The following is a 27715-nucleotide window of genomic DNA, read 5'->3' as shown; positions in this document are numbered from 1 at the left end:
TGAGGATGGAAGGACAACCGTAGCACAAGAGAAGTGAGCACTCCGCAAAGCCAGAGCTGCAAGCGCTGCAACATTAGTGCCCACGCACGCCTGCCCGACATGTGGAAGGACATTTCATGCCTGCATAGGCCAGGGGTGGGTTCTGGCAGTCACTACTGCCTGTTTGCTCATGGGCATGCGCACTTGATGCGTGCTGCGTGCACATGTGCAGAGAGCCATAAAAATGGCTATGCGCAGAAGCAAAAAACAAGATGGCGGCGGCGAGAGAACTGGTTCGGGGGCGTGTTCGTTCAATACACCTTGAACGCGATGGACGAGCGTCATGGAATGAAATGAAGGCGAAACTGTGTTTTCCCAAGATGGGAGGAGAAATGGCGGCAGCCATAAAAGAACAGAAATAAACAACTGGCAGAGGCACCTCCGTCCTTATAAACTCTGAGAAAAATCTCCACCAGTTAGTGAAGAAATTCCAAACAGTTAGTAGGAGAAGTAGTAATATTTTCTTCTGGTTATTAGGGGGTGAGGGTAGTCTACTATTATAGATATTCTTATGTAATGTTGGGATTGTCTGAGACAATTGACTCAACAACCACCTTGCTACTCAATGGGAATTTTGGGTTCAATTGTTGTCGTAAGTCAAGAACGACCAACATTTTATCTCTACGGGAAGTCCTTGGCTTATGACCACAATTGAGCCCAAAATTGAGGTGGCCGAGTGAGAGATTTGTTAAGTGAGTTTTGCCCCATTTTACGAGTTGTTAAGTTAATCAATGCAGCTGTTAAATTAGTCATCTGATTGTTAAGTGAATCTGGCTTCCCCATGGACTTGACTTGTCAGAAGGTCGCAAAAGGGGAATCCCGTGACCCCGGGACACTGCAACCGTCATAACTATGAGCTAGTTGCCTCTGAGTTTGTATCATGTGACCTTGGAGATGCTACAACGGTTGTATGAATGAAAAAGGGTTGTAGATCACTTTTTCAGTGCTGTTGTAACTTTGAACAGTCACTGTATAAACTGTTGTAAGTCAAGGACTATCTATGTATGAGAAATAGGTATGTAACCTATAGTTGCTTGCCAGAGGACAAGACAGTTTCTTTGAAACTTAGTTCTGGAGAGGATATATTTATCTCTATCTAGCAACCCATCCATCCATCCATCTGTCCGTCCATCATCCATCTGTCCATCCATCCATCCATCCATCCATCCATCCACCTGTCCATCCATCCATCATCCATCCGTCTGTCCGTCCGTCCATTCATCCATCATCCATCCATCCATCTGTCCATCCATTCATTCTCCATTTATCCATCTATCATCCATCCATCCATCCGACTGTCCATCCATCCATCCATTCTCCATTTATCCATCCATCTGTCCATCCATCCATTCTCCATCTGTCTGTCTATCCATCCATCTGTCTGTCCATACATCATCCATCCGTCCGTCTGTCCATGTGTCCGTCCATCTATCCATCCATCCTCTACTGTTCTGTGTTCCTTTGCAACCATGATATGAAATTCTGCAAGACTTGATTTTTGTATATTTCAAGTATGTTCTTTGGACGGTCCTCATCATTTCCAAACAATATTTGTCAACCCGAAATACTTCTGTCTTCCTCCCCTTCCCAAACCCTTTGATGATAGTTCACTCATCACAGAGCAGAACTTAATAGAGAATCAAATCGCTGACTCAGTTTTTATCTCTGGCCCTTAAATTGCTAGAGTTGCATATTTTCTATCCCGCTTCAAGAACCAGAGTTTAATTATGGAAGGTTGGACTAATTATCATCTTCTGCAATTGGAGGGAAGGGGAGTTGTGAGCAGCAATCTTACTTATTCAACAATATCCCAGAAGCTTTTTTTTAGCAGTTATTTGAAAAAGCTGATAATAAGCAACATTTTATTTATTTGTTTAGTAGCTGATAACCCGGCGTTGTCCTAGTATTTATTAATAGGGGGAAAATGTCTGGACCAAACGTAATTTTTAATGTTGGATTTTCTCCCTTACCAGAGGGAACCCCCTTGTGGAGTACGTTACCATGGCAACTCTACTGCGCTGTACAGTAGAATCCATTTTACGGCAGTACACTAGAAGCCATTTGAAGGCATAACAGGCTGTATTGTAACAAAATACACACACACACAGAGGGGTGTTAGGGATGTCTTACCCCCACAATATTTGTTTCAAAAGAGTAACTCATCTGTTTGGCTGAAATTTTGGTTTGGTTGAAATTGCTCAAGGCGTTCCAGAGTTATACTGGAACACACACACACACACACACACACACACACACACACACACTTATATATAGAGAGATTTGAATTTGTATGGCCTCCCGTTTCAAATTCATGATTCTGGGCAGCGGACAATATGTTTAAAATTGCAATTTTATTCTATGTTGCAATGTTACGCTAAGTTGATGGGCTTCCTTAAGACCTGACGTCATTTGTTTTAGGCATCTCAAGTGATACGAACCTACATAAGTTGTCCTTTGCCCATTGTGGTCTACAGTACATTTTTGACCCAACAGGACTTTTCCCCCCCTGTGGATTCAACTGTAGCTGAAGGCATGAGGGTCTGTGTTTTTGAGAGTTGCAGCTGGAATTTGTCACTAAAACAGACGTTGCCTTAATTCTTCTTATCACCCCTGTTACATTCCTTCGGCTTTACAACTTTTGAGCGCCAGAGCAAAAGAAATAATCTAATTTTAACTCCTAAGCAAACCGAGTGAGAGTTTTGCAGCCCGTTTTCTGCTCTCCCTGCCAGCAAGTCCAAAAACTATGTAACACGCCCCAATTAAACACATTTGTCTGTGCAGAGGCGTCTGCGAGATCAAAGCCTTTTGTCAAAACGATAAAAGAAAGGTTGCAAACTCCACCTCTCATGCATGTGTTATGAGGTTGCCACATCGGTTATATTACTTCCCCACCCGCCCATGTGCCAGCTTAGCTTTTCATCTGCTATTCAGTCTAGATCACAAATTTAATATATCTTTAAAGGCTCAACTATTAATTATTTCTACAGGGACCTTGTAGTTCCTTTTCATGACTTTCTCTTTTCTCAGTTTATCGTTGTTCTTCTTTTCTTTTATTACACTACCATTGTGGCATTGTTTCTATCACGTTAACTTATCAAAGAGTAAAAAGTGTAAAAAACAAGGCAAGCGAACAAACAGGTTTAATGTTTAAGATTAGCGGTCTGTTTCCTTTTCACGCGAGGTAGGACTCCATCGTTGTTGGACTAAGCCAGGAACCTCCAAATTTGGCAATATAAAAGATTGGATTTGGATAACCATCTGTCTGAAGTGGTGTAGGGTTTCCTGCCTAAGCAGGGGGTTGGACTAGAAGACCTCCAAGGTCCCTTCCAACTCTGTTATTCCATTCCATTCCATTCTGTTCTGTTCTGTTCTATTCTAAGGTGACTTCTGAACTCACCTCCCAGAATTCCACAGCCAGCCATGTTGGCTGGGAAATTCTGGGAGTTGAAGTCCACCAGTCTTAAAGTTCCCATGTTTAAGATACCTCTGGGCGAAGCTCATTTCAGGATGTGACTTTTCTATTTTATCTTGCTTCAAATGTAATTGCTAACCATTTCAGATAAAGTACAACTGCTAGAAACATTTCCTGATTTGGTTTCTCCTTTGAAAAGTATCTTGCATCCAGTTTTGGTCGCCAAGATGTAAAAAAGATGTTGAGAGTCTAGAAAGAGTGCAGAGAAGAGCAACCGAGATGATTAGGGGACTGGAGGCTAAAACATATGAAGAACGGTTGCAGGAACTGGGCATGGCTAGTCTAGTGAAGAGAAGGACCAGGGGTGACATGATAGCAGTGTTCCAATATCTCAGAGGTTGCCACAAAGAAGAAGGAGTCAAGCTGTTCCCCAAAGCACCTGAGGGCAGGACAAGAAGCAATGGGTGGAAACTAATCAAAGAGAGAAGCAACCTAGAACCAAGGAGAAATTTCCTGACAGTTAGAACAATTAATCAGTGGAACTGTTTGCCTCCAGAAGTTGTAAATGCTCCAACACAGGAAGTTTTTAAGAAGAGATTGGATAACCATTTGTCTGAAGTGGTGTAGGGTTTCCTGCCTAAGCAAGGGGTTGGACTAGAAGACCTTCAAGGTCCCTTCCAACTCTGTTATTCTATTCTGTTTGGTTCTTCCTCCTGCCTTCTGTTTCTATTTAGGAATTTCAGATCCAGCCGAGACATCTTTATTACCTTAAAAGATGAACATGATCCTGACAACTTAAACATTTTTTAGAGGCAGGCCCTTTCCCTTGGATACCAGCAAATGTTAATTTGTTTTCCACATACCTGGAATTCCAAACTGGCCATCTCGTTGTCAATTATTTGTGATTATTGATTGTTCCACATTCTTGCTCTCTCTGGTCAAAGGAATGTAGTTTTATGGGGTTGAAAAGGCCACGCCTAATCCTATATCTGTCAACCCAGAAACACATTCCACCTGCCTTGTACAACGTTGTGTGCAGAATTTCAGCCACCGAAAGGAAAATTGGATAAAACGAAGGAGGGGATCTGATACAAATTGGCTGTTGTTGTTAGTTGCAAAGTCATGTCAGACCCATTGCCCCATGGACAATGTTCCCCCAGGCCTTCCTGTCCTCTACCATCCTATGGAGTCATTTAAGCTCACACCGACTGCTTCGGTGACTCCATCCAGCCACCTCATTCTCTGTCGTCCCCTTCTTTTCCCTTCAATCTTTCCCAGCATGAGGCGCTTCTCCAGTGAGTCCTTCCTTCTCATGAGGTGGCCAACGTATTTGAGTTTCCTCTTCAGGATCTGGCCTTCTGAAGAGCAGTCAGGGTTGATCTTCTCTAGGACTGACCGGTTTGATCGCCTTGCATTCGAAGGGACTCGCAGGAGTCTTCTCCAGCACCATAGTTCAAAGGCCTCCATTCTTTGGCACTCAGCCTTCCTTATGGTCCAACTTTCACAGCCGTACATTGCAACTGGGAAAACCAGAGCCTTGACTCTATGCACTTTTGTTGGCAGGGTGATGTCTCTGCTTTTCAGTATGCTGTCTAGATTTGCCATAGCTTTCCTCCCCAGGAGCAAGCGTCTTTAATTTCTTGGGTGCAGTCCCCATCTGCGTTGATTTTGGAGCTCAGGAAAATAAAATTGGTCACTACCTCCGTTTCTTCCCCATCTATTTGCCAGGAATTGAGAGGGCCGGATGCCATGATCTTAGTTTTCTTTATGTTGTGTTTCAAGCCAACTTTTGCACAAATTGGCTAGCATTGCATTGGCTTTCCTGGAACTCGACTCTCCTGTTAGGGCCACGTGGAAATGAAATTCGGAGAAAGGTAGAATCTACCTTGTCCAAATAAATAAAAGTGTCTGATACATAGAATTGTGAGGTTGGGCAGACACAAAAGATACAGAGGATGAGTTGTCGGTTCTGTTATTTCATCAGATGGGAGCACAATGTTCTCCTTAATTCTGTTGTGGCTTCTTTAACAAGCCTACTGCTAAATTCGGTATCCACTACTACACCCATCGCTCTGAGTCACTGAAATTATTTATTTTTGCTGGTTATATAATTGCATGTTAATCTAGTGGTTGTTGATGATTGACGATGAGCTTCAGCAAAATGGCGACCTTTATAACGAATCCCCAAGTCTTCTGCTCTTTTCATTTTTCATCTTTTTTCCCCCCTTTCATCCTTTTAAGTTTTTTTCAAAAGGGTTTTCTTTTTAATGTTCAATGCAGACTTTGGCTTAAAAATACAGAATTCTTTCCTCTGCATCAGCACTTCTTCGTTAGGCAGACTGCCAAAGAATGATTAACTTGAAGAGATCACATGAATTAATTGATTGATTGATTAAGGGGTTAAATCCAAGAGTTTTGCTACAGTATAGCCCTAAGGCTAACCACCAATATTGCACTATAAAAAGCCATACTGGCGGGGGGGGGGGGGGAATGCCAAGAGCAATATGCAAACCAGACTGTTTTAACAGTGAAATTAAGGAATATACAATACATTGTATTTCATAAAGTAAATAAATACACTGAAAAGACACTGAAAAGAAAAATAACATAACCATGAATGTTTTGGGTGCAGGTAGCGTTTAAAAAGAGGGATGCGGTGGCTCAGTGGCTAAGATGCTGAGTTTTCCATCCAGAAAGGTTGACAGTTCGAATCCCTAGCGCCGCGTAACGGAGTGAGCTCCCGTTACTTGTCCCAGCTTCTGCCAACCTAGCAGTTCGAAAGCATGTAAAAGTGCAAGTAGAAAAATAGGGACCACCTTTGGTGGGAAGGGAACAGCGTTCCGTGCGCCTTCGGCGTGTAGTCATGCCGGCCACATGACCACGGAGACATCTTCGGACAGCGCTGGCTCTTCGGCTTTGAAACGGAGATGAGCACCGCCCCCTAGAGTCAGGAACGACTAGCACATATGAATGGGGGAACCTTTACATTTACCATTTAAAAACAAGAACAACTGAGGAGCAATTTTAGAATTTGGCAGTTGGGTTTTAAACCCAAATGGTATACAAGTAGTCCTTGAATTAGAACCACAATTGAGCCCAACATTTCTGTGGCTTTTATAACAAGTGAGACAGTTGTTAAGTGAGTTTTGCCTTATTTTACGGCCTTTCTCGTCCCAGTTGTTAAGTGAATCATTGCGGTTGTTAAGTTAGTAACGCAGTTGTTAAGTGAATCTGGCTTCCCCATTGACTTTGTTGGTTAGAAGTTCGCAAAAGAGGATCGCCTGTCTCCGGGACACTGCAGCCGTCATAAATACGAGTCAGATGCCAAGCGGCTAAATTTGATCCCGTGACCTTGTGGATGCCACAACGATCGGTGTGAATACGTCACATTTTTCAGTGCTGTTGTAACTCCGAGCGGCTCCTAAATGAACTGTTGTAAGTCGAGAACTACTGGAGATCCAGTTCCCTCTGTGACAGTGTGTAGAGGACTTTCTCTTGTTTCGGATTTGAAGTTTAGGATTGCTTTGCATTCTTGAAAGGAGAATATTAGAACAAGCTTGCAACTTTAAGAGGTGCGGATTCAGACGCCCAGAATTCCTGGCTAGGGAATTTGGGGAGTTTTAAGTTCACACCCTCTCTTAAAATTACCAAGTTTGAGAAACCAGTATATACGTAGTAGAGGTTACATGTCTTCTGATCTCCTGAATATGCAACTTGCTATTATTCCTTTGGTGAAAGAGTGCTTGAAGGCAAATCTGGATGTTTGACGGTGTGACAGATATCGTCGCTGGATGGAAGCAGTTCCAAGTAAAGGTGCCTTCTGCAATTGACTGATGGCAAATTGGTCAATGCCAAGGGTGCCCAAGTGGAGCTTCAGTTGTTTTGGGACTGCACCCAAGGCGGCCATTACTATTGCTACCCTTGCTCGCATTCGCCATTATTATTATTATCTATACTTTATTCATTAAACATTATTATCATTGTTGTTGTTGTTGTTGACTTTATTCATTAAACATGAAACTCCGTCAACGGAACATTCAAAAATGCATCACCAATACCACTGACTGGTGCTAACGGTTGATATGGGTTGCTGCCAGCGTCCTAGGTATCAACCAAGTACCTTCTTAATATGTATGTGGCTCCGAGTACCGCAGTTTTTTGCAGTTCCGCTGGTGTTATTGCAGGAAGCTGCAACTTCTGGATGTACTTTTCAAAATTCTTGGACTTGGCACCAAGTGCCCCGATGACAATGGGTATCACTGTCACATGTTTCATCCAGGATCACATAGTTTCAATAGCCAGGTGATGATGATGATTCATTGCACAGTCAGCCAGATGTTCAGACTGGGTTTGACATTTTGGTCTACCTATCAAGTCCTTACGAAGGACCTGGGATAGGCAGATCTGGATGTTTGATGGTGTTACAGATATATCATTGCAGGATAGAAGCTGTTGCAAGTGAATCTGCCTTCTGTAATTGACTGATGGCGATCTTGTCAATGTCTATGATGTTCAAGTGGTGCTCCAGTTGTTTTTGGGATTGCACCCAAGGCATCCAAATAGGATTGCAGCTACTACTACTACTACTCTTCCTCCTCTTCCTCCTCCTCTTCTTCCTCCTCCTCTTCCTCCTCTTTCTCTTCCTCCTCCTCCTCCTCTTCTCTTCCTCTTCTTCCTCCTCCTCTTCCTCCTCTTCCTCCTCCTCTTCTTCCTCCTTCTTTCTCCTTATCCTCCTCCTCTTCTTCTTCCTCTTCTTTCTCTTCCTCCTCCTCTTCTTCCTCCTCCTCCCCTTCCTCTTTTTCCTCCTCCTCCTCCTTTGTTGCACAGTCACCCAGATGTTCAGACAGGATTTGGCATTTTTGCCTACCTACCGAGTCCTTCCCAAGGACCTGGGATAGACGGATGTGGGCGTTTGACAGATATTATTATTGGTGCTTCCGGTGAAGCTTGGAGAATTGGCTCCAGCTTCTTCAGCTCTTTCCCAATGAACTTTGTTCTCTCCAAAGGGACCAGTGACCCATTGGCATCACCTGATCCTTGAACCGCTGCAAAGGACAACTTGCTGGCTTGCTCTTTGTCTCAACTGGGTGGGGTGGAGAAGGGACCATCCTGAGCTGTGCAGAGGGAGCGAAGTAGGTCTGGTAACTATGCAGCCAGGTCATGTCTGGACAGCCTTAGAACAAAAACCCTTCTGATCTTGTGGAGCTGGAAATACCAGAAAAGTCTGTTTGAGAGCAAAGGAAACCAGGTGACCTGTTTCAGCATCTCTTGCTTTTTGTTTATATCAGTCCTGAGTTAATATTGAGTTCCATTCCTAAGTCTGCCTTTAACGTGAATTTGTATGGATGGTCCTTGACGCAGGATCCCCGTTGAGCCTAACATTTCTGTTACTGAGTTGAATGTTGTCCCATTTTACGACTTTTTCCATCACAGCTGTTCAGCGAATCGCTGCTGCTGTTTAAGTGAACCGTGCAGTCTTTAAGCGAACTTGGCTCCCCCCCACCCCCACCCGTTGACTTCGCTTGTTGGAAGCCAGTTGGGAAGGTTGCCAATGGTGGTCACGTGACTCGGGGACTTTGCAACCGTTATTAAATGCATGCCAAGTGGCAAAATTTTCATCCCATTGACCTTGAGGAGACTGCAACGGTTGTAAGTGTGAAAAACGATCGCGAGTCACTCCAAGTTGACTCAGCCTTCCATCCTTCCGAGGTGGGTAAAATGAGGACCCAGATTTTGGGGGGCAATTGGCTGACTCTGTAAACCGCCTAGAGAGGGATGGAAAGCACCGTGGTGTAGAAGTCTTACGTGCTATTGCTATTTCTTCCTTCCTTCCTCCCTCCCTCTCTCTCTCCCTCCCTTCTTTCCTCCCTCCCTCCTCCCTCCCTTCCTTCTTTCCTTCCTTCCTTCTTCCCTTTTTCATTTTCCTTCCTAGTGGTACAGCTATTAGAATGCAGCATGGCAGGCTGACTCTGCCCATTGCCAGGAGTTCGATTCTCACTGGCTCAAGGTTGACTCAGCCTTCCATCCTTCTGAGGTGGGTAAAATTGCTATAGCTTATTGAAGCACTCCACCACCACCGGCAAGCCCCCCCTTTGCTGCAAAGAGGTAAATTGCTGGGAGGGGCCAGTGGGTGGGTGGGACTACATTCAGTGTATAAGACGCACCCAAATTTTCACCCTCTTTTAGGGGGGAAAAGGTGCGCCCTATACTCCGAAAATATGGTAATTCCCCATCTTTTTCCTGGAGTAACATCCTTCCAGATTCTGGGAAGGTTACAGATTTTGGTTTGCAGAAATCAACCTGTTTGAAAGCTGATTGAAAGGTCAGGTTTGCAATTTGTGCTTGATCCACTGCTCCAAGTAAGTTGGCATTAAAAGATGAAACGATCATGTGTTAATGCTTTACAGCTGTGATGGCGAACCTATGACACATGTGCCACAAGTGACACGCAGTGCCCTCTCTGTGGGCACGTGAGCTGTCGCTCCAGTTCAGCTCTGCCACATATGCGCATGCGCCTCCCGGGTTTCTGCTGCACATGCATGGGGGGCTGGGGCACATGCAGGAGGTCTGAGCGTGCATGCAGGGAGGTGGGCATGTGCAAGGAGTGCATGCACAAATGGGGGGCGCCTGTGGGGGGGCACGTGCATGCACAGGGGGGCACATTCGTGGGGGCCGTGTGCGCATTGCATTTGGGTTTTTCTGGCACATGCACATTTGTGCACGCATGTGCTTTGGGCACTCGGTCTGGAAAAGGTTAGCCATCCCGGCTTAATAGTTTCTGCAATTCAGACAAACAGCGAAATGAGATATTTTGATCCTCTTTTTCTATTTTTGGATTGTTTACACCGAGAAATTTTTACCGTGGAATTGGAAAAGAGCACTTCCTGCTCAGAGTTGACCTGAATGGGGCTGAAGTCCAGATAGCAGGTGAAGCTGAAGGCCACAGACGGAGCACCTTTCTTTTATATCACTTCCTCCAGCAGGTGAGAACACCTGGCTGGCTCAGAAGCCCTAAGCAGTGCTGGGTAGGGTTAATATTTCAATGGGAATCCCCCAGGGAGTACCAAAGTTGTTTTTAATGGAGAAGGTGAAGGATATTCCCAAAGCTAAACTGCATCTAAATTGTTGCCAAAAAAATAACCATGGGTCAGGTTTGGACTGGAAGGAGTGTGTCTTTTATTGCTAAACAGACTTCTGGGAAGTTGAGAAGTCGTCTATGAAGTTTGAACTTTGTTTGAGTTGGGCAGAGTCATGATGCGTCCATCCTTTCTCCAGAACCTTCCAGGAAGTCCAACCTAGTAGAAACATTTTGAAGCACCTTATGAATGTTGGGAGCTTGGAAAGTCTATTCCAAATTTACATTTGTTTTGCCCAAATTTTACATCTTTCGTTGCGGCGTTCGAACATCTTAAGCTGCTATGCAGCCAGGACTCCGGTGCTTGGTGATAAGTGTAAACCCCACATTTGAAAGTAAGGTTATTAAAAGCTATGAAAGATAGAGGTGTGTTTTATATAATAAGGAAGCTTTAAAAATAATAATAATAAAGTTGGATCTCTCAACTCAGCATTTTTGAACTGCTTCTGCATTGGAATAATTCATTCCCAACGGGATAATATTTTTTGCAGATGTTTTCCAGACTTTCTCATAATAGAATAGTTCAGCTAATGTTTATTATATTGCATTGCCTCTTTAAAATCTCCATTATTGGTCGTCTAGAGTTGGAATTATATGTGGGTGGTAGGACTGAACTGACCTTGTGTCAGGGTTCCAAATAGCATCCAAAATTAAATCAGAGTCCAAGGCAAAGTATGGCTCAAAGTTTCCATTTATTAAGAGAGCCATGTTGGCACATCTGGAAAAACCCGAATCTGAAAGCTTCCCAGTTTTCCCCACCCAGTTGAAAGTTTCAAGATCTTGCCCCCACACTCACAAGCCCATCACATGGTCCAATCTTCCATTGCCATGCTGGGAGTTCCACCCAGTGCCGGTCATGGGCAGAGACAAAGGATGACCTTGGCTTTCTAGAAAGGAATTTTATTTTGACAACATCACATTCTACTCCTTACTATTCCCCCTCCCAATTCCCCACTAATGGAACAGCATAGTAGAATAGAATATTAGTGTGGCAGGCCAAAGATCCCAAAAGGAACCGGCTGCAGGCCTGATCTTGGCTTGTGTGCTTGGAGATTCTGGAACTATAGTCTGGGTTAGGAAATAAAATCATCATCAGAATCAACCTCCTAGAACAGGGGTGTCAAACTCGATTTCATTGAGGGCTGCATCAGGGTTGTTAATAGGGGGAGCAGGGGGGCATGGCCAGCTCGATGACACTTGTCTTGGGGACGCATGTGATGGGTCAAGCACTCTGCCAGCAGAAACAGGCTCTCAAGCTCTGTTTTCGGCCATGACAGCCTCCATGCGACCCTCCCGGGCTCCGTCTTCATTGGCAGAGGCACCATGGGCTGATCCTTCACCGTTTCCAGGGCAGCCCTGTGGACCAGATCTGATCCGCGGGCTTTGAGTTTGACACCCCTGTCCTAGAAAGAGACAATAGCAGACCAGTCATGGATGACAGCATTAACTGACCTTGGCTAATGTTGAGGAAACAAAGTTGGATCGAACTTGTTTTTTTTTTGTTAACAGAATAATAGGGTTGGAAGGGACCTTGGAGCAGTGGTGAAATTCAAATGTTTTTACTACCGGTTCTGTGGATGTGGCTTGGTGGGCGTGGTGTGGCTTGGTGGGCGTGGCAGGGAAAGGATACTGCAAAAACCCCATTCCCTCCCCATCACCTGGGACTTGGGAGGCAGAGAGTAGATGAGGGCGGGGCCAGCCAGAGGTGGCATTTGCAGGTTCTCCGAACTACTCAAAATTTCCGCTACCGGTTCTCCAGAACCTGCTGGATTTCACTCTTGCCTTGGAGGTCTTCTGGTCCAACCTCTTGCTCAAGCAGGAGACCCTTTACCATTTCAGACAAATGGTTGCCCAATCTCTGCTTAAACACCTCCAGCGATGGAGCGCTCACAACTCACGAATAAAAGCGAACGTAAGTGTCGCAGGATAGGGTTCCAGGAGCCAATCTGGGTCGGACACTGGGATCTGTCTTCTGAGCTTTTGGACTTTTTCCAGAGCCCATCCTCAGAGAACCTCTCTCTGGGAACACACACTTAAGTTATAATAATAATAATAATAAATTTGGATTTATTAGCCGCTCCCTTTCCAAGTAGGACTCGGGGCGGCGTACAATGGAGCATAAAACATAAAAAATATATAACAACACCAAACGTAGTTCCTGAGAGGGTCTAAAAGCTCAGAAAACTAAACCTCTGGTCCCGGTGACTGATCCAGATTGCATTTCTACAGCTTCGGTTAGCTTGGTTAATACTTGGAAAGAAGACTATGAGGAAGTCTTAGGACTGAAAGCTAGCCTGGAAAGTCTGAATGAAAAGCACTCAAAAGAAGCCCCTTGCATAGTATCTCCAAGGAAACTGCATGGATATGTCCATGAAGTCACCAGAAACTAAATGTTACTCAAGAAAGACTTGGCTTTACACTGGAATATCCTCAGTTCACAGATGTTTACGTGATGTGTGTTGGCATGGTTCTTAGCCAGCTGTTTTTTTGTGGCCCTCATGTCATGTCACTGGGCAGTAGGTAAAGGTTCTCCTTGCACATATCTGCTAGTCGTTCCCGACTCTAGGGGGCGGTGCATCTCTCCGTTTCAAAGCCGAAGAGCCAGCACTGTCCCAAGACGTCTCCGTGGTCATATAGCTGACATGACTAAATGCCAAAGGTGCACCGAACGCTGTTACTTTCCCACCAAAGGGGGGTCCCTATTTTTCTACTTGCATTTTTTACGTGCTTTCGAACTGCTAGGTTGGCAGAAGCTGGGACAAGTGACGGGAGCTCACTCCGTTACGCGGCGCTAGGCAGTCGAAGGTCGTACTTATTTTGTGGTTTTGCCCTTTCTGGGTCTAAAATGTGAGATTGGAGTCTTGTATTTTCCAACAGAAATGTGAGTTACATTCCTTACTCCATAATTAGTTCCCAATCACATCAAAAATAGGACATGTGCTATTTTTTTTGGGGGGGGGGGAGGAAATTGACCGCCAAATTCCATTCTAGAAGCGTTGTGGCTGCGTTGTTGCTTCTGATTTCATTAACTTGACGGGTTGCGTTGATGTGTTGTGACACGTGCCAATTACCATAAAAGAAGCCTGGATCTCTGCCCCACCTGGGATCTAACGCTTAGCCAATTTGGCAGAATCTACGGCACCTTACTGGCATCGACCAATCACCACCCTAGTTAAAAATAATACCCGTGGGGTTTTTTTCAGCCTCTTATTCTCTGTAGGATTAGGAAAACCAGCCTTAATAAGTCTCGAAAGACCGGCCTTTGATTTCCCTTCATCTTTTCTTTCACTGTCAGCAATAATATGAGTTGGTAGGCCAGGAACAGGCCAATTCATTTATTTATTTTTTAGCTTACTGTGCTTAAACTACGCATGCATATGAGTTGTGCATGTTCCAGGCCCCTGAGGCTGCAGGGTGTGGTTTAGACAAGTTTATGAGGGATCTCCTGGAGATGATTTGCCTTGAGAAGAGAAATGAACGTCGTTCTTCTCTGATGCTACCAGATTCTAAGATGGCTGTTGGAAATGTAGTCGGCTTAGAGCAGAGTAGGAAACACTGACATATCGCTTCCCCCCACCCACCCCCCCACACACACACTTGATTTATGGATTGTCCTAAAGCTGAAGAAGTATTTCCCACTTTGAGATCCAGTCTTCCAATATTTGAGGGCCTGCTCCAAAGAAGAGAGGGGTCAGCTTATTTTCCAAAGCACCAGAAGGCAAGACAAGGAGTGCTGGAGACTTTGAGCTTGGTAACATTTGAACCTGTTTGCTCCTTGCCCAGCCCCTCTTTTCCAATATATAAGGGGCAGCCACAAAGAAGTTTAGTTTAATCTCTAGTTTAATGAAAAGAAGGACTAGGGTTGACATGATAGCTGTGTTTCAATATCTAAGAGGATGCCACAAAGAAGAGGGAGTCAAGCTATTCTCCATAGTGAAGGGGGAGGAGTATCCAGGATGGGTTGACCTTATCCTCCAGCTGATTGGACTGAGTCAGATAAGCTCTTGGGACACGCCCCTGGCCCACCAAGCAACACCCAGTTATCAACTCAGTCCTCAACTGGACGGTTTGCCATCCTGGATCTCCAATAAGTTAATAAGATTTACAAGAAAGAAAAAAAATCACAGAAGCAGCCGCAAGCGAGCTGGACAGCTCCCCGAGCGGTGATTTTTTTTGCCAAAATAAGGTCTGGAGTGGATGGCGAGTCTGGAGTGGATAACGAGTCAGATAGAGTTCTTCGCCAATAACTGGGCAGTGCCTGGTGGGGCAGGGGCGTGTGCCAAGAGCTTATCTGACTTAGTCCAATCAGCTGAAGGATACGGTCAACGCATCCTGGATACTCCTCCCCCCACTATGAGAAGAGGCGTATCAGGTAAGTACCAACGCCCTTTTTCCAAAGCACCTGAAGGCAAGACAAGAAGCAATGGGTGGAAACTAATCAAGGAGTGAACCAACCTAGAACTAAGGATGAATTTCCTGACAGCGAGGACAATTAATCAGGGGAACAACTTGCCTTCAGAAGTTATGGCTGCTCCATCTCTGGAGACTTTTAAGGAGAGCAAGGAGTTGGGCTAGAAAATCAACTATTATTGTGTTATCCCTCTACTGCAGGGGTGTCCAAACTTGGCAACTTTAAGACTTGTGGACTTCAACTCCCAGAATTCTGGGAGTTGAAGTCCACAAGTCTTAAAGTTGCCAAGTTTGTACATCTCTGCTCTACTGGCTAAACAGCCAGTTAGTGATGCTACCAGATACGAGGAAATGTTTGTACTCAGAAGTCCTCTGTGCCTTCACTTCTTTCAACGTAAGCCCGTTGTTTCTTTCTCAGTACTGTCAACCAACTGAAGTACCTTGTCGGTTGTGACCGTCTGGATGGGCGTCTGGTGAGTAACCCAAGAAGAATGGGTTATCTTCTGCCCAAGTGCATCAAAGAGGTGGATGGCACAAGTGCCTTGGAGAGCAACGATAATTTGGGACTCAGTAGTTTGTGAACTGCCCATACCAGGTGCCGAATTGAACCCTTTTCCGATGGAATGCGACTCTGGTGAACTTAAATTACATCCACTGGGAGCCCTGGTGGCCCAGTAGTTAAAAGTGCAGTATTGCAGGCAAACTCTGCCCATAGTCTGGAGTTTGATTCTGACGGGCTCCGGTTTGACCCATCTTTCCATCTTTCCGTGGCTGATAAAATGAGGACCCAGATTGTAGGGGACATTATGCAAATAATGCCTTTACATTGTCAACTGCCCAGAGAGAGAGTGCTGCAAAATGGGATGGTGTATAAGCTTAAATGCTATTGCTATATCTAATTTTGCATGCTGGATACTAGAGGGAGCATTGGGGTAAGCAATGGTCAAATAGGTTTGAGCTCAACTAGGATTCTGGCTGAGTCAGGGTTTCAAGTAACACACTGACTCTGAAGGTTCCTGTGGTTTTCACCTAATTAAAAGTAAAAGTTTTTCCCCTTTCCCCAAACAACCAGTCACGTGGTCCAATCAAAGCACCGTCTTGTTGCCTGGTAACTTTACTCTTCCTCTCCCCAACCACCTGTGGGAATGTCCTTGGTTCCCAGGAGAAAGTATTTTGTTTTGGCTTACAAAACCCCAGCTATCTCTATTTCCTCCCTCCCTATCCCTCAGCTCCAATGTGGCAACTCTGAAGCCTCAAAATGGCTTTGGTCGGCTTAAGGGTTGGGAGGCTATTGGCATTGAACCATTTTGTCCATTCACTGATCCAGCTCATTCATTAGTTTGTATTCTTATCTTTGGTGATAGATTTGGAGGAATTGGTGTAGAGCTCCGGTGTATTCTGCTAAATGTAAATGCTGCCATCTTTTAATCTTCTCTCTCTCTCTCTCTCTCTCTCTCTCTCTCTCTCTATCTCTATCTATCTATCTATCTATCTATCTATCTATCATCTATATCTATATCTATCTATCTATCTATCTATCTATCTATCTATATATATATATATATATATATATATATATATATATATATATAAATGGCTGTGTGTGTGTTCCAGCATAACTCTGGAATGCCTCGAGCAATTTCAACTTGGTACACAGATGATTTACTCTCTGGAGAAAAATACTGTGGGGGTAAGACACTCCTAACGTCCCTGAGGCTGTGTGTTCTGTTAAGATACAGCCTGTTGTGCCGTAAAATGGATTCTACTGTACAGCGCGGTGGAGTTGCCATGATAACAGCTTCACAGTACTCCACAGGGGGCTCCCTCGGGTAAGGGGGAAAATCCAACATTAGAAATTATTTTTGATCCGGACATTTCTCCCCTATAAATAAATACCCGGGCAATGCCAGGTTATCAGCTAGTTAAAGAAAAAATACAGTATTGGACAATCAAGCTCATGATTGTCCACTTCTAAGGCAGGAATTGGGATGGATTGCATAAGTCACGAGTAAACAATGTGATCTCCAGAAACGTGGAGCTTAGCACCATGTCCTAAACCATGCTTGACGTGACTGATGAGTCTAAAATATCTCAGTGCAGCAAATTACCTAATTTGCATGCTAAAAGAGTCCATTCAGAGGGAAGTGTGCTTTTAAATAAGCAATTCAGAAAACTGATTTATTCACGGAGACTTAGATCATCCACTCTTTTGTGGCTTATCATAGGGTGTCATCTAGAATATATCATACATACCATACAAAAGTAATGGGTGGAAGCTTGTTAAAAAGAAAGCCAACCTCGGAAAGATTTTCTGACAGTGAGAAGAATTGATCAGTGGAACAACTTAACTTCCACAGTTGGGATGCTCCATCACTAGAGGGTTTCAAAAAAAAATAGACTAGTCAGCCATTTGATTTGGTTGGAATAAGGTCACCTGCATTAAGCAGGGAATTGGATTAGACGTCCAAGGTGGTCTAGGATCACTCTCGATCCAGCTCTAGGATCTCTGTTCCATGTTATCAATGTTCTCCAGATCTTCAAACGCATCTTTTCTAATATTTGAAACCTGGTCCTTTGAAGTGAAGACTGCAAAGTTTTACAGATTAACAGAGTTGGAAGGGACCTTTTAGGTCATCTACTTCATCTCCCCCACCCAAGCAGGAGACCTGTGCCATTTCTGACAGATGGCAGACCAGTCTCTTCTTGAAAGCCTCCAGTGATGAAGCTCCCACAGCTTCTGAAGGCAACTTCTGTTCCATGGATTGATTGTTCTTACTGTCAGAAAGTTCCTCCTTATTTCCAAGATTGAATCTCTCCTTGTTCAGTTTCCATCATTTATTCCTTGTCTGGCCTTCAGGGGCTTTGGAAAATAGCTTGACCCCCTCCTCCCTGTGGCAGCCCCTCAAATATTGGAAGACTGCTATCCTGTCTCCCCTCGTCCTTCTCTTCATTAGACTAGACATGCCCAGTTTCTGCAACCGTTCATCGTATGTTTTAGCCTCCAGTCCCCTAATCATCCTGGTTGCTCTCCTCTGTACTCTTTCTAGAGTCTCAACATCTTTTTTATAGGGTGGTGACCAAACCCGAATGCAGTACTCTAGGTGTGGTCTTACTAAGGCTTTGTAGAGTGGCACTAGTACCCCCCTATAAAGTTTGAAAGTCTGAACTACTTTGTCTTCCGCAGATGTCACCTGTGGCATCCTCTTCGTGTTTTGCGCCACTTAGATTAATAATAGCTTTTATTATCGCAATTGAACACACCGTGGGAGGTAAAGGGAAGATACCTGCATTGCTATGTGTCAATTCAGCAGCTTGACAGTGTAAGATCTCTGGTGTCTATTCTATATCTGTTTTTTTCCCCCCTGATTCATCTAATTTTTGCAAGGAGCATGAGAAGCTCCTCCAGGCATTTCGCTTAGAAAGAAAGATAAGATCCCATTCGTATATGTGGGATCCATTGACTTCATTTGAATTCCTTTTTACCTAAGACAGGGCTGGTTTCTCCCACCCATAATATATAAGCAATAAATCAAACAGCAGCCGGCTTGTTTAACAAAAAATGCTTTGAAGGGCGAAATGAATAGTCACAATGAAACATTATTTAGGACACAATTTATCCCAAAGAGTTATTAAAGGCAACCCTTGCTGCAGTTTATCACAACTGGAGCTTGCCGGGGGTATCCCAGGTGCAAGGTTTCTGTTTTATAATTTTTTGTTTTTACTGTTCTATATATATATAGGTTTTGTTGTGGTGGTTAAGATAGGCGGCCATTTATGTCTTTTAAATACATACATTTCCTCACAGTTGATCTTCTATTGAGCCAGTTTCTTTTAGTTGTGTTCTGACCGAGCCTGAAGCAAACTCCTTGTCCCGATAAAAAACCCCTTTTATTAATTGACTGTGAATTCTGCTCATTCATATCCAGCAAAGTCTTTCAAGGGAGGATTTACAGTCACAGACCTTATCTGGCTTGGAGAGCTGCCAGACCGATATCTGCAAAACTTGGCAATGACTCTTGGAGAGTCATGATTAAGCGAACTAATTGTCTCCTGCAAACTCCACTCCCCTTTCGCTCCTCTTTTATTACCTCTGGGAGGGGCCATTCATCATCACCTGTGGCCTTACTCCCAAGTTGACCCCTGTTCTTTAGCTGTTCCCTTCGTCTGGCAACTCTGCATATGCGCACACTGGGAACAGGCTCCAGCTGTTTGTCTGCCTCAATGATGTCAGACTCTGAAGGCAGCTGATAACTGGCATACGGCTCTGGCCCCCTCTCTGCCTCTGACACAGAGCCTTCATCAGAGCCTTCCCCAGACTCCAGGACTGGCCCAGGTTCCTCCCCAACCTCCTCACGGTCCGAATCTTCTGCCAGTTCCATCTTCTGGCCTCTGGCAGGCTACAACAAGTTGATTCTTTGTCATCCATAGAAATAATCTCCAAGGTGTTCACATTTGTGTATTCTTTACAACTCTGCAAAACAAGCACACACTTTTGTCTATGGAAATTCTCAACCATCCAGGTCATGATTGTCCCAAAGGTGCTTTCTCCAAAAGGCAACTGGACTTTCCTGGCTTTTTTTCCCTTTGAAAATGTTTCGCTTCTCATCCAAGAAGGTTCTTCAGTTCTTGGTCTGTTTCTTTGAAAACATTTCACTGCTCATCCAAGAAGCTTCTTCAGTTCTGAACCGAAGAAGTTTCTTGGATGAGAAGCGAAACATTTCAAAGGGGGGAAAAAACCAGGAAAATCCAGTTACCTTTTGGAGAAAGCACCTTTGGGACAAGCAAATACTTATCATTGTTCCCTGATTTTACTCAGTCTAGTACATTAGTGGGACGCGGTGGCTCAGTGGCTAAGGCTCTGAGCTTGTCGATCAGAAAGGTGGGCAGTTCAGTGGTTTGAATCCCTAGTGCCGCATAATGGAGTGAGCTCCCGTTACTTGTCCCCGCTTCTGCCAACCTAGCATGTAAAAATGCAAGTAGAAAAATAGGAACCACCTTTGGTGGAAAGGTAACAGCATTCTGTGCACCGTCGGCTTTTAGTCATGCTGGCCACATGACCACGGAGACGTCTTCGGACAGCGCTGGCTCTTCGGCTTTGAAACGGAGATGAGCACCGCTCCCTAGAGTCAGGAACGACTAGCACATATGTGTGAGGGGAACCTTTACCTTTAGTACATTAGTAGAGTATATGTTTTTCCATGGGATGGTTAACAATAGACTTGTTTCCAGTGAAGGACTCCCCATGTGATTTAATTCTTCCTAAAGAACAGTAGCCTTGAGACTATTGTTGTTTGTCAGAATATCCCATGAGGTCCAGTTGTGCTGTCAATCTAATCAGCCAGCTTAGCGCCAAACATTTTCAGTGATGAAATCAACTCCACCTAAAAGAGAGAAAAAAAGGATACCACATGATCTGCAACTTTGCCTTAACAAGTCTTATAATTTGCTTTGGGAATGCAGTTCCCATTTTCTGGTTATGTCAACAGATTTTCATCGCTTTCCCTCGGTAGGCCATGAAAGGCTGCAAGAATTGTTACACCTAGGGAAATATGGTAATGGTTTCAAGAGTCTGCTTAACGCATTCATTTGCTAAAGGGTAAAATCTCTGTACCAGCAATTCAATACCAGACTTGTTAGACTACTTATGCAGCCTGTTGCCTGCTTACGTATTCCGCAACTTGATTCTCTCCAGTTATGTAGAACTTCGGCTTCCATAATTCCCCAGCCGTTATGAGCCTTGCAGGATCGTGGGAATTGAATCCAGTACATCAGGGTGAATAAAGCAGTGTTCTGACTCCTTAGTTGTCCAGGATCGCCCAATGTAGGCAGAACACCTCCATCTAAAAAGACTGAAATACAATTTCCCAAGAGCCTCTGCCATCAGTGATCACGAGAGAAGGATTTGGGAGATGTAGTTCAGGAATAGACCTCCAATACGATGAACGGTTGACGGAACTGGGCATGGCTAGTCTAGAGAAGGACCAGGGTAGATAGAGGCTGCCACAAGGAGTGGCGTTCAACTTAGAGAGGTACTAATACCACTCTATAAAGCCTTAGTAAGACAACACCTAGAATACTGCATCCAGTTTTGGTCACCACCCTATAAAAAAGATGTTGAGACCCTAGAAAAAGTGCAGAGAAGAGCAACCAAGATGATTAAGGAACTGGAGGCTAAGACATACGATGAACAGTTGCAGGAACTGGGCATGGCTAGTCTAGTGAAGAGGAGGACCAGAGGAGACATGATAGCAGTCTTCCAATATTTGAGGGGCTGCCACAGAGAGTTGGGGGGTCAGCCTGTTTTTGAAGGCACTTGAAGGCCAGACAAGGAATAATGAATGGAAACCGAACAAGGAGAGATGCAACCTGAAAATAAGGAGGGATTTTCTGACAGTGAGAACAATCAACCCATTGAACAGAAGTTGCCTTTGAAAGTTGTGGAGTTTTATCACTGGAAGCTTTCAAGAAGAGACTGGGCTGCCATTTGTCAGAAATGGCATACAGTCTCATGCTTGGACAGGGGGTTGGAGTAGATGACCTACAATGTCCCTTCCAACTCTGTTAATCTGTTAAAGGTCCCTTCCAGCTCATTTATTTTAAAGAATATCTAGATAGCCAAGGAGTCCGGCTAACCATTCTGCTGAAGGTGCTTTGTAAATTCCTAGAATTCCATAATCTTTGGGTCTGTTATTTTGTTCTCCGATCAAACAAGACGGCATTACGTTCCTTGTGAAACAAACAATGCTAACAACACATTTGCTTTCTTGCAGGAAGTTTCATCTCCAGCCTTGAAACTGTCTCCTTATTCCCAGGGCAACGTTCGAAGGATTATCTTGGAGAATCCTGAAAAGGTAAGAAAGTTGCACTGTTGTTACAATGGCATTGGGTGTAAGATGTTGGAAGTCGATTTAAGTATTTGTGTGTGTGGATGCGCTGGCTCAGAGGCTAAGGCGCTGACCTTGTCGATCAGAATGGTTGGCAGCTTGGCGGTTTGAATCCCTAGCGCCGCATAACGGAGTGAGCTCCCGTTACATGTCCCAGCTTCTGCCAACCTAACAGTTCAAAAGCATGTAAAAAATGCAAGTAGAAAAATAGGAACCATCTTTGGTGGGAAGGGAACAGCGTTCTGTGCGTCTTTGACGTTTAGTCCTGCCAGCCACATGACCACGGAGACGTCTTCGGACAGCACTGGCTCTTCTGCTTTGAAACGGAGATGAGCATCGCCCCCTAGAGTCAGGAAGGACTAGCACTTATGTGTGAGGGGAACTAGACTAGCCATGCCCAATTCCTGCAACCGTTTATCATATGTTTTAGCCTCCAGTCCCCTAATTATATTTTTGTAAAGTCAGATGCTTTGCAGTTTGCGAGAGTGTGCGTGTAAATAAGGAGTTGCTTTCTTTCTTACAGGAGCCATTGTCTCCACTTCTGAGAGGCGGGAATAACGTGATCTATGAAAAGACAATAAGGAAATACGAGCTGCTAAATCCAGATGAGGTAAGAGATTCTCCTGCCCGCCCCTTCCTTCCCTCCCTCCCTCCTTCCCTCCCTCCCTCCTTCCTTCCTTCTTCTGTCTTCTTTCTGTCTTCCTCCCTCCCTCCCTCCCTCCCTTCTTTCTGTCTTTTTGTCTTTTTCCTTCTGTCTTTTTCCTTCTTTCTCTCCCCCTCCCTCCCTCCCTCCCTTTTGTCTTCTTCCTCCCTCCCTCCTTCCCTCCTTTCTTTATTTCTTTCTTTCTTTCTTTCTTTCTTTCTTTCTTTCTTTCTTTCTTTCTTTCTTTCTTTCTTTCTTTCTTTCTTTCTTTTCCTACCTCCCTTCTCCCACTCGTCCTCCTTCCCTCCTTTTCTGTTCCCTTCCATCCTTCTCTTTATTTCCCTCCCTCCCTCCCTCCCTCCCTTCTTTTTGCTTTTAAAGAGAAACCGGAAAGCGTTTTAATTTGACTGCAGAGCTAAAGTGGACAGAATCGCCTTTCGATTGTCTGAGCCTTTAGCGGGTTCGTCTCTCTAGGGAGGTTTGCCCTTTTGGACCCAAACACCTGCCGTCATTTGATCCCCAGGGCAAATGAAAACAACTTAGCCAAATAGCTGGACGTTGCTGCCCTAGAAACAAAGCTGTACATTCAAACAGGCATCCTGCCCTTTTGACACAGATGAATACGGAGTCTTGTTTCACTTTTTTCTCCAGGAGACTAAAATTCTAAGGTGTGTTCCCTTTTTAGAGGCTCAGGTGAACCCAAGAGGTGTTTTAAGACCGGTTTACCAGTCTGTGTGTTGAGGAATTGAAAGGGGGGGGGGGAGACAAGTGAACAAGGAAAGTCCAAAGCATCGGCTGGTGTGAAAACTAGAAGACAAACATCCTTGTGAGGTCCTTGATGTTTTCTTGTTTTCCTGCAGGCATTTCACTACCCAACTATGTAATATCATCCGTGCTAGAAGGTGTTTTCTCTCTGTTTATATACCTGCCCTTTCTATACAGAGAACAAACCACCCACTCCCTTTTAGCACTGATGTTGTTACCTAGTTGGGCATTGAAACGTCACTTCCAGTTTGTCCGTAGGGCTGTTTTTCGTCCTCTGGAGCCTTCAGGGAAGCCGCCTGAAGGTCCCCCAAGGCTCCGGAGGACTAAAACCAGCACTACGAGCAAACTGGAAGTCAATTCCCAAACTTCTGGTTTGCCTGTAGGGCCTTTTTTCCCGCCTCTGGAGGCTTCAGGGAAGCTCCTGAAGCCTCCAGATGGCCTCCGTGGGGTGGGTGGGTGGGTGGGTGGGTGGAGGCTGTTTTCACTGCCCCCAGGCTCCTAAAAAGCCTCTGGAGCCTGGGGAGGGCGAAAAAAAGCATGCAAAAAATGGGGGGGGGGCGCGCTGGTCATGCATGCATGCGCACTGGGGTCTTGCATTGCATTATGGGTGTGGCACGCCCCCACCCCACCCCCCTGCGCTCCCCCCGGTTTTGGCACGTGAGCCAAAAAAGGTTCGCCATCACTGCCCTATACCATTTCAGACAGATGGCTATTCAGCATCTTCTTAAAGACTTCCAGTGTTGGGGCATTCACAACTTCTGGAGGCAATCACTGATTGGTTGTTCTAACTGTCAGGAAATTTCTTCTTAGTTCCAGGTTGCTTCTCTCCTTGATTAATTTCCTCCCATTGCTTCTTGTTCTACCCTCAGGTGCTTTGGAGAATAGTTTGACTCCCTCTTCTTTGTGGCAACCCCTGAGATATTGGAACACTGCTATCATGTCTCCCCTAGTCCTTCTTTCTCTTAAGCTAGACATACCCAGTTCCTGTAACAGTTCTTCATATGTTTTAGCCTCCACTCCCCTAATCCTCTTTGTTGCTCTTCTCTGCACTCTTTCTAGAGTCTCCACATCTTTCCTTACATCGTGGTGACCAATGACCTATCCTGGTCAAGATGGGTTTGGTTTTAGGGTTCTCTGCATCTGCTATGAGTCTGCCTCCCTGTGCTAGAAATCTGGATTTCCCTTCTGACTGTACAACCTAATAAAACAGCCCTTTGTGGACTTCTTTAATTCTCCTGTCCTGCTTTGCAAGACAAACCTCATAGATTTGCAAACCAATGGCTTGTATTACAATAACCTGTAAAGCAGAAGTTCTTCCTCTTTGTCAACCAGGTGTTAAAAAACAACAACAACCAGGAAGGGACCGGAATTCTTGGAAACAAAGCCAAATAGAGATTTGACTACGGAGTTCAGTTTGGAAATAGGTCCCCTATGAAAAACTTCTTTTCTGTAGTTACGTCTGCATCAGCAGAACTGATCTTACGCATTGAACCCACTGCACAATCAGTCATTGTTGGCTGGTTTCACGCATGGCCACAGTCAGCGTGAAACCTTATTCAGCCGTGTGTCCCAACGTTACCTCACAAACCAGAGTAAGCAAACAAGCTCAAGCGTGTAAACAAAGCGTAGCAATAAGGTCAAAGTCGAATTCAGAACAGCTTCATTATACCCAGCAGGCTTTTATCTTGGGGTCAGAGTTGCTTGGCATGGAATGCTGGGAGGAAGGCTTCTATCTAGAGTGGCTTGTCTCAATTTTGGCAGCCAGGAAGACGGTGGACTTCAACTCTCAAATTCCCCAGCTGTGGAATTCTGGCAGTTGAGGTCCACCCCTCTTTAAGCCACTGAGGTAGAGAAACTCTACTCCAAAGGATTTGGAGGGCCACACTTACTGAAACTTGTGCCAAACTTTAGAAGGTGAGGATTATGAGGTAGGTCTACACTTCAGATGATTTTGCTGGTTAACGGCCACAATAAAAGTTGACTAGAATAGGGAATGGGGAATGGAATACAATGCAATATATGTTAGAATGAAAGAATAGGATAGGATAGAATAGATATTAGAAGGATAGAATAGGATAGAATAGAATAGAAATAAGAATGAAAGAATAGAATAGATATTAGAATGAAAGAATAGAATAGAACAGAATAGATATTAGAATGAAAGAATAGAATAGAATAGAATAGAATAGAAATTAGAATGAAAGAATAGAGTAGAATAGAATAGAATGGAAAATAGAATAGAATAGCTTTATTGTCACTTTGAATGTACACTAATTGGCATACATTAAAAACGAAATTTCGTTGCATACAGCTCTTAAAGGATCACAACCTCCATTTTTATACTACATAAACATGACAACATAAATACATACATACGTAATTGTGTATATACCCATGTATATTATATGACACAGAGAAACAACACAGTCTAGTTCAGATGTATACATGCACATGGAGAGAAAAACGAATCTTGTGACTTTACCAGACGGGTGGCATGGGGAACGAAGCTGTTACAGAATCAGGCAGTCCTGCTAGAAATACTTCGAAGCCTCCTCCCAGAGGGGAGCAACAGAAACAGACCGTGAAGTGGGTGTGTGGGGTCTCTAACGATGCTTTGAGCTGTAAGCTCATAGCGCTTATAAGCAGTGTCCTGAATAAAGGGAACTGAGCTTCTTATAATCTTCTCGGCTGTCCTCACTACTCTCTGTAGGGACTTTCTATCTGAGGCGCTGCTGCATCACTAAACCAAACAGTGATGCAGTTTGTTAAAACACTATTTGAATTTGACTTCAAACCATCTAGATTGTTGATTGCATAATTTTAACTTGAGCATTATTATTTAAACCCCAGGATGTCCACTGGGTGGTCAGAGGAGGTCAAGGTGACCATGTTTCTCTGAAACCCCACCTGTTTCTACCTCGATCACGACACCCCTGGAAAAGGGGGGGGTGTCTTCCAGCTTCCCTTCTTTTTAACGCCCATCTCCCACATCTGCATTTAACGGTTCAGTTTCCTAACACGAAGGATTTGCGCAAGAGATGTGAGCTTTCAAGAGAATCTCTCTCTCTTTTTTTTTTTAGGAGAAGCAGTACCAATACCTGCAGCACACCCAGCCTGACCAATGCCAAGTCAGCCAGCCAGTGGAACGAGTCCAAGTGGTTCACCAACACACCACCAATGCCTGTGATTCTACTCCCATCCGTGTCCACGATGTCGGAAAGAGCAGCTTTAACAAAGTGATCATACAGACATGTGAATCTGTAAGCATCCATACGTGTTTCTCAACCTTGGCCACTTTAAGATGTGGCTACTTTAAGACAAATTTAAAACCGTGATCACTAATAAAGGAGAATATTTGTAGCTCAGGGTTGACATGCTGAGCACCATAAGCCATTAAACAGAGTTTGAGGGATCCTTGGTGCTCTGTGAGGTTGCTTGTTTTCCTGCAGACGTTTCCTTACCCAACTAGGTAACATCATCAATGCTGACAGGAGTGATGATACAGAGAGAGCACTGATGAGGTCATCCAGTTTTGGTAATGAAACATCTGGAAGAAAACAAGCAAGCTCAGAGAGTACCAAGGATCCCTCAAGCTCTGTTTAATGGCTTATGATGCTTTCAATAAAGTAGTTTACACTTCACGAAAAAAAATAAAAATAAAATGCAAATATTTTAAAAACTCAGGTGCTTTGGGGGGAAAAGGCTTGTCTAGTGTGTTCACAGCATAATATACAGCTAAAAACCTTACTGCTCCAGTTAAACAGCACAAAGAATTTTATATTATTTCTTCTTTCTACTTTTCTTTTTGATCTGTTCTTCACTCTTTTAAAAAAGAAGGGGGATTTGGGGGGGGGGGACATTTTTTCTTGGTTTTGCTGGCTGGGGCATTCTGGGAGTTGAGCTCCACCGTCTTAAAGGTTGAGAAACACTGTTTTAATGGAAGAATGAAGGATGAAATTCTGATTTAATTCAGAAAATATTAATAACAAAATAGGTGAAAAACACATCTTTGAATATTATAGCGAGGAAGAGGGAAAAAAGTTAAAATAGGGATAGAAAATAGAGGGGAAGAAGAGTAATTATATATTAATATGTTAAAATATACAAAAGGACAGAAAGAAGGTTTAGAAATGAAGAGTGATAACAAAAGGCATGTATAAATAATATGAAATAATGGAAATGAAATTAATATTTAGGAGTAATAAGATTATGCTTATGTGCACTGAAATGTACGATTCCCAGACACCATTCACGCAGTGATATCTATAAAGAATATAAAAAATAAAAATTTGATTGGAAAAAAGAGAAACTTTTTTTTCCATTCAAGGTTTTTAATTTTGTAATACAAATTTTACATATTATAGGAACAAAAAGTTGTCTTGGTGTTTTCTTTTACACCCTCTCATTTACATAGTCCCTTTTACATC

The 27715-nt window shown here is 44.0% G+C and overlaps 1 protein-coding gene across 1 annotated transcript in view; it reads left to right on the top strand.

The window, feature by feature from the left end:
- Positions 1-27715, top strand: part of POF1B (POF1B actin binding protein) — a 53277-nt gene that overhangs the window by 3512 nt on the left and 22050 nt on the right. The window contains exons 2-4 of the mRNA XM_081964125.1: positions 21767-21847; positions 22404-22490; positions 26369-26548. Of these exons, the coding sequence (XP_081820251.1) occupies positions 21767-21847; positions 22404-22490; positions 26369-26548 (348 nt within the window). The remainder of the gene's footprint in view (positions 1-21766; positions 21848-22403; positions 22491-26368; positions 26549-27715) is intronic.

This window comes from Natrix helvetica (assembly GCF_964273705.1).
Source record: "Natrix helvetica genome assembly, chromosome: 11".
Taxonomy (NCBI): Eukaryota; Metazoa; Chordata; class Lepidosauria; order Squamata; family Natricidae; genus Natrix; species Natrix helvetica.
The sequence above is the reverse complement of the archived record's forward strand: the minus strand, read 5'-3'. Positions and strand labels throughout refer to the sequence as shown.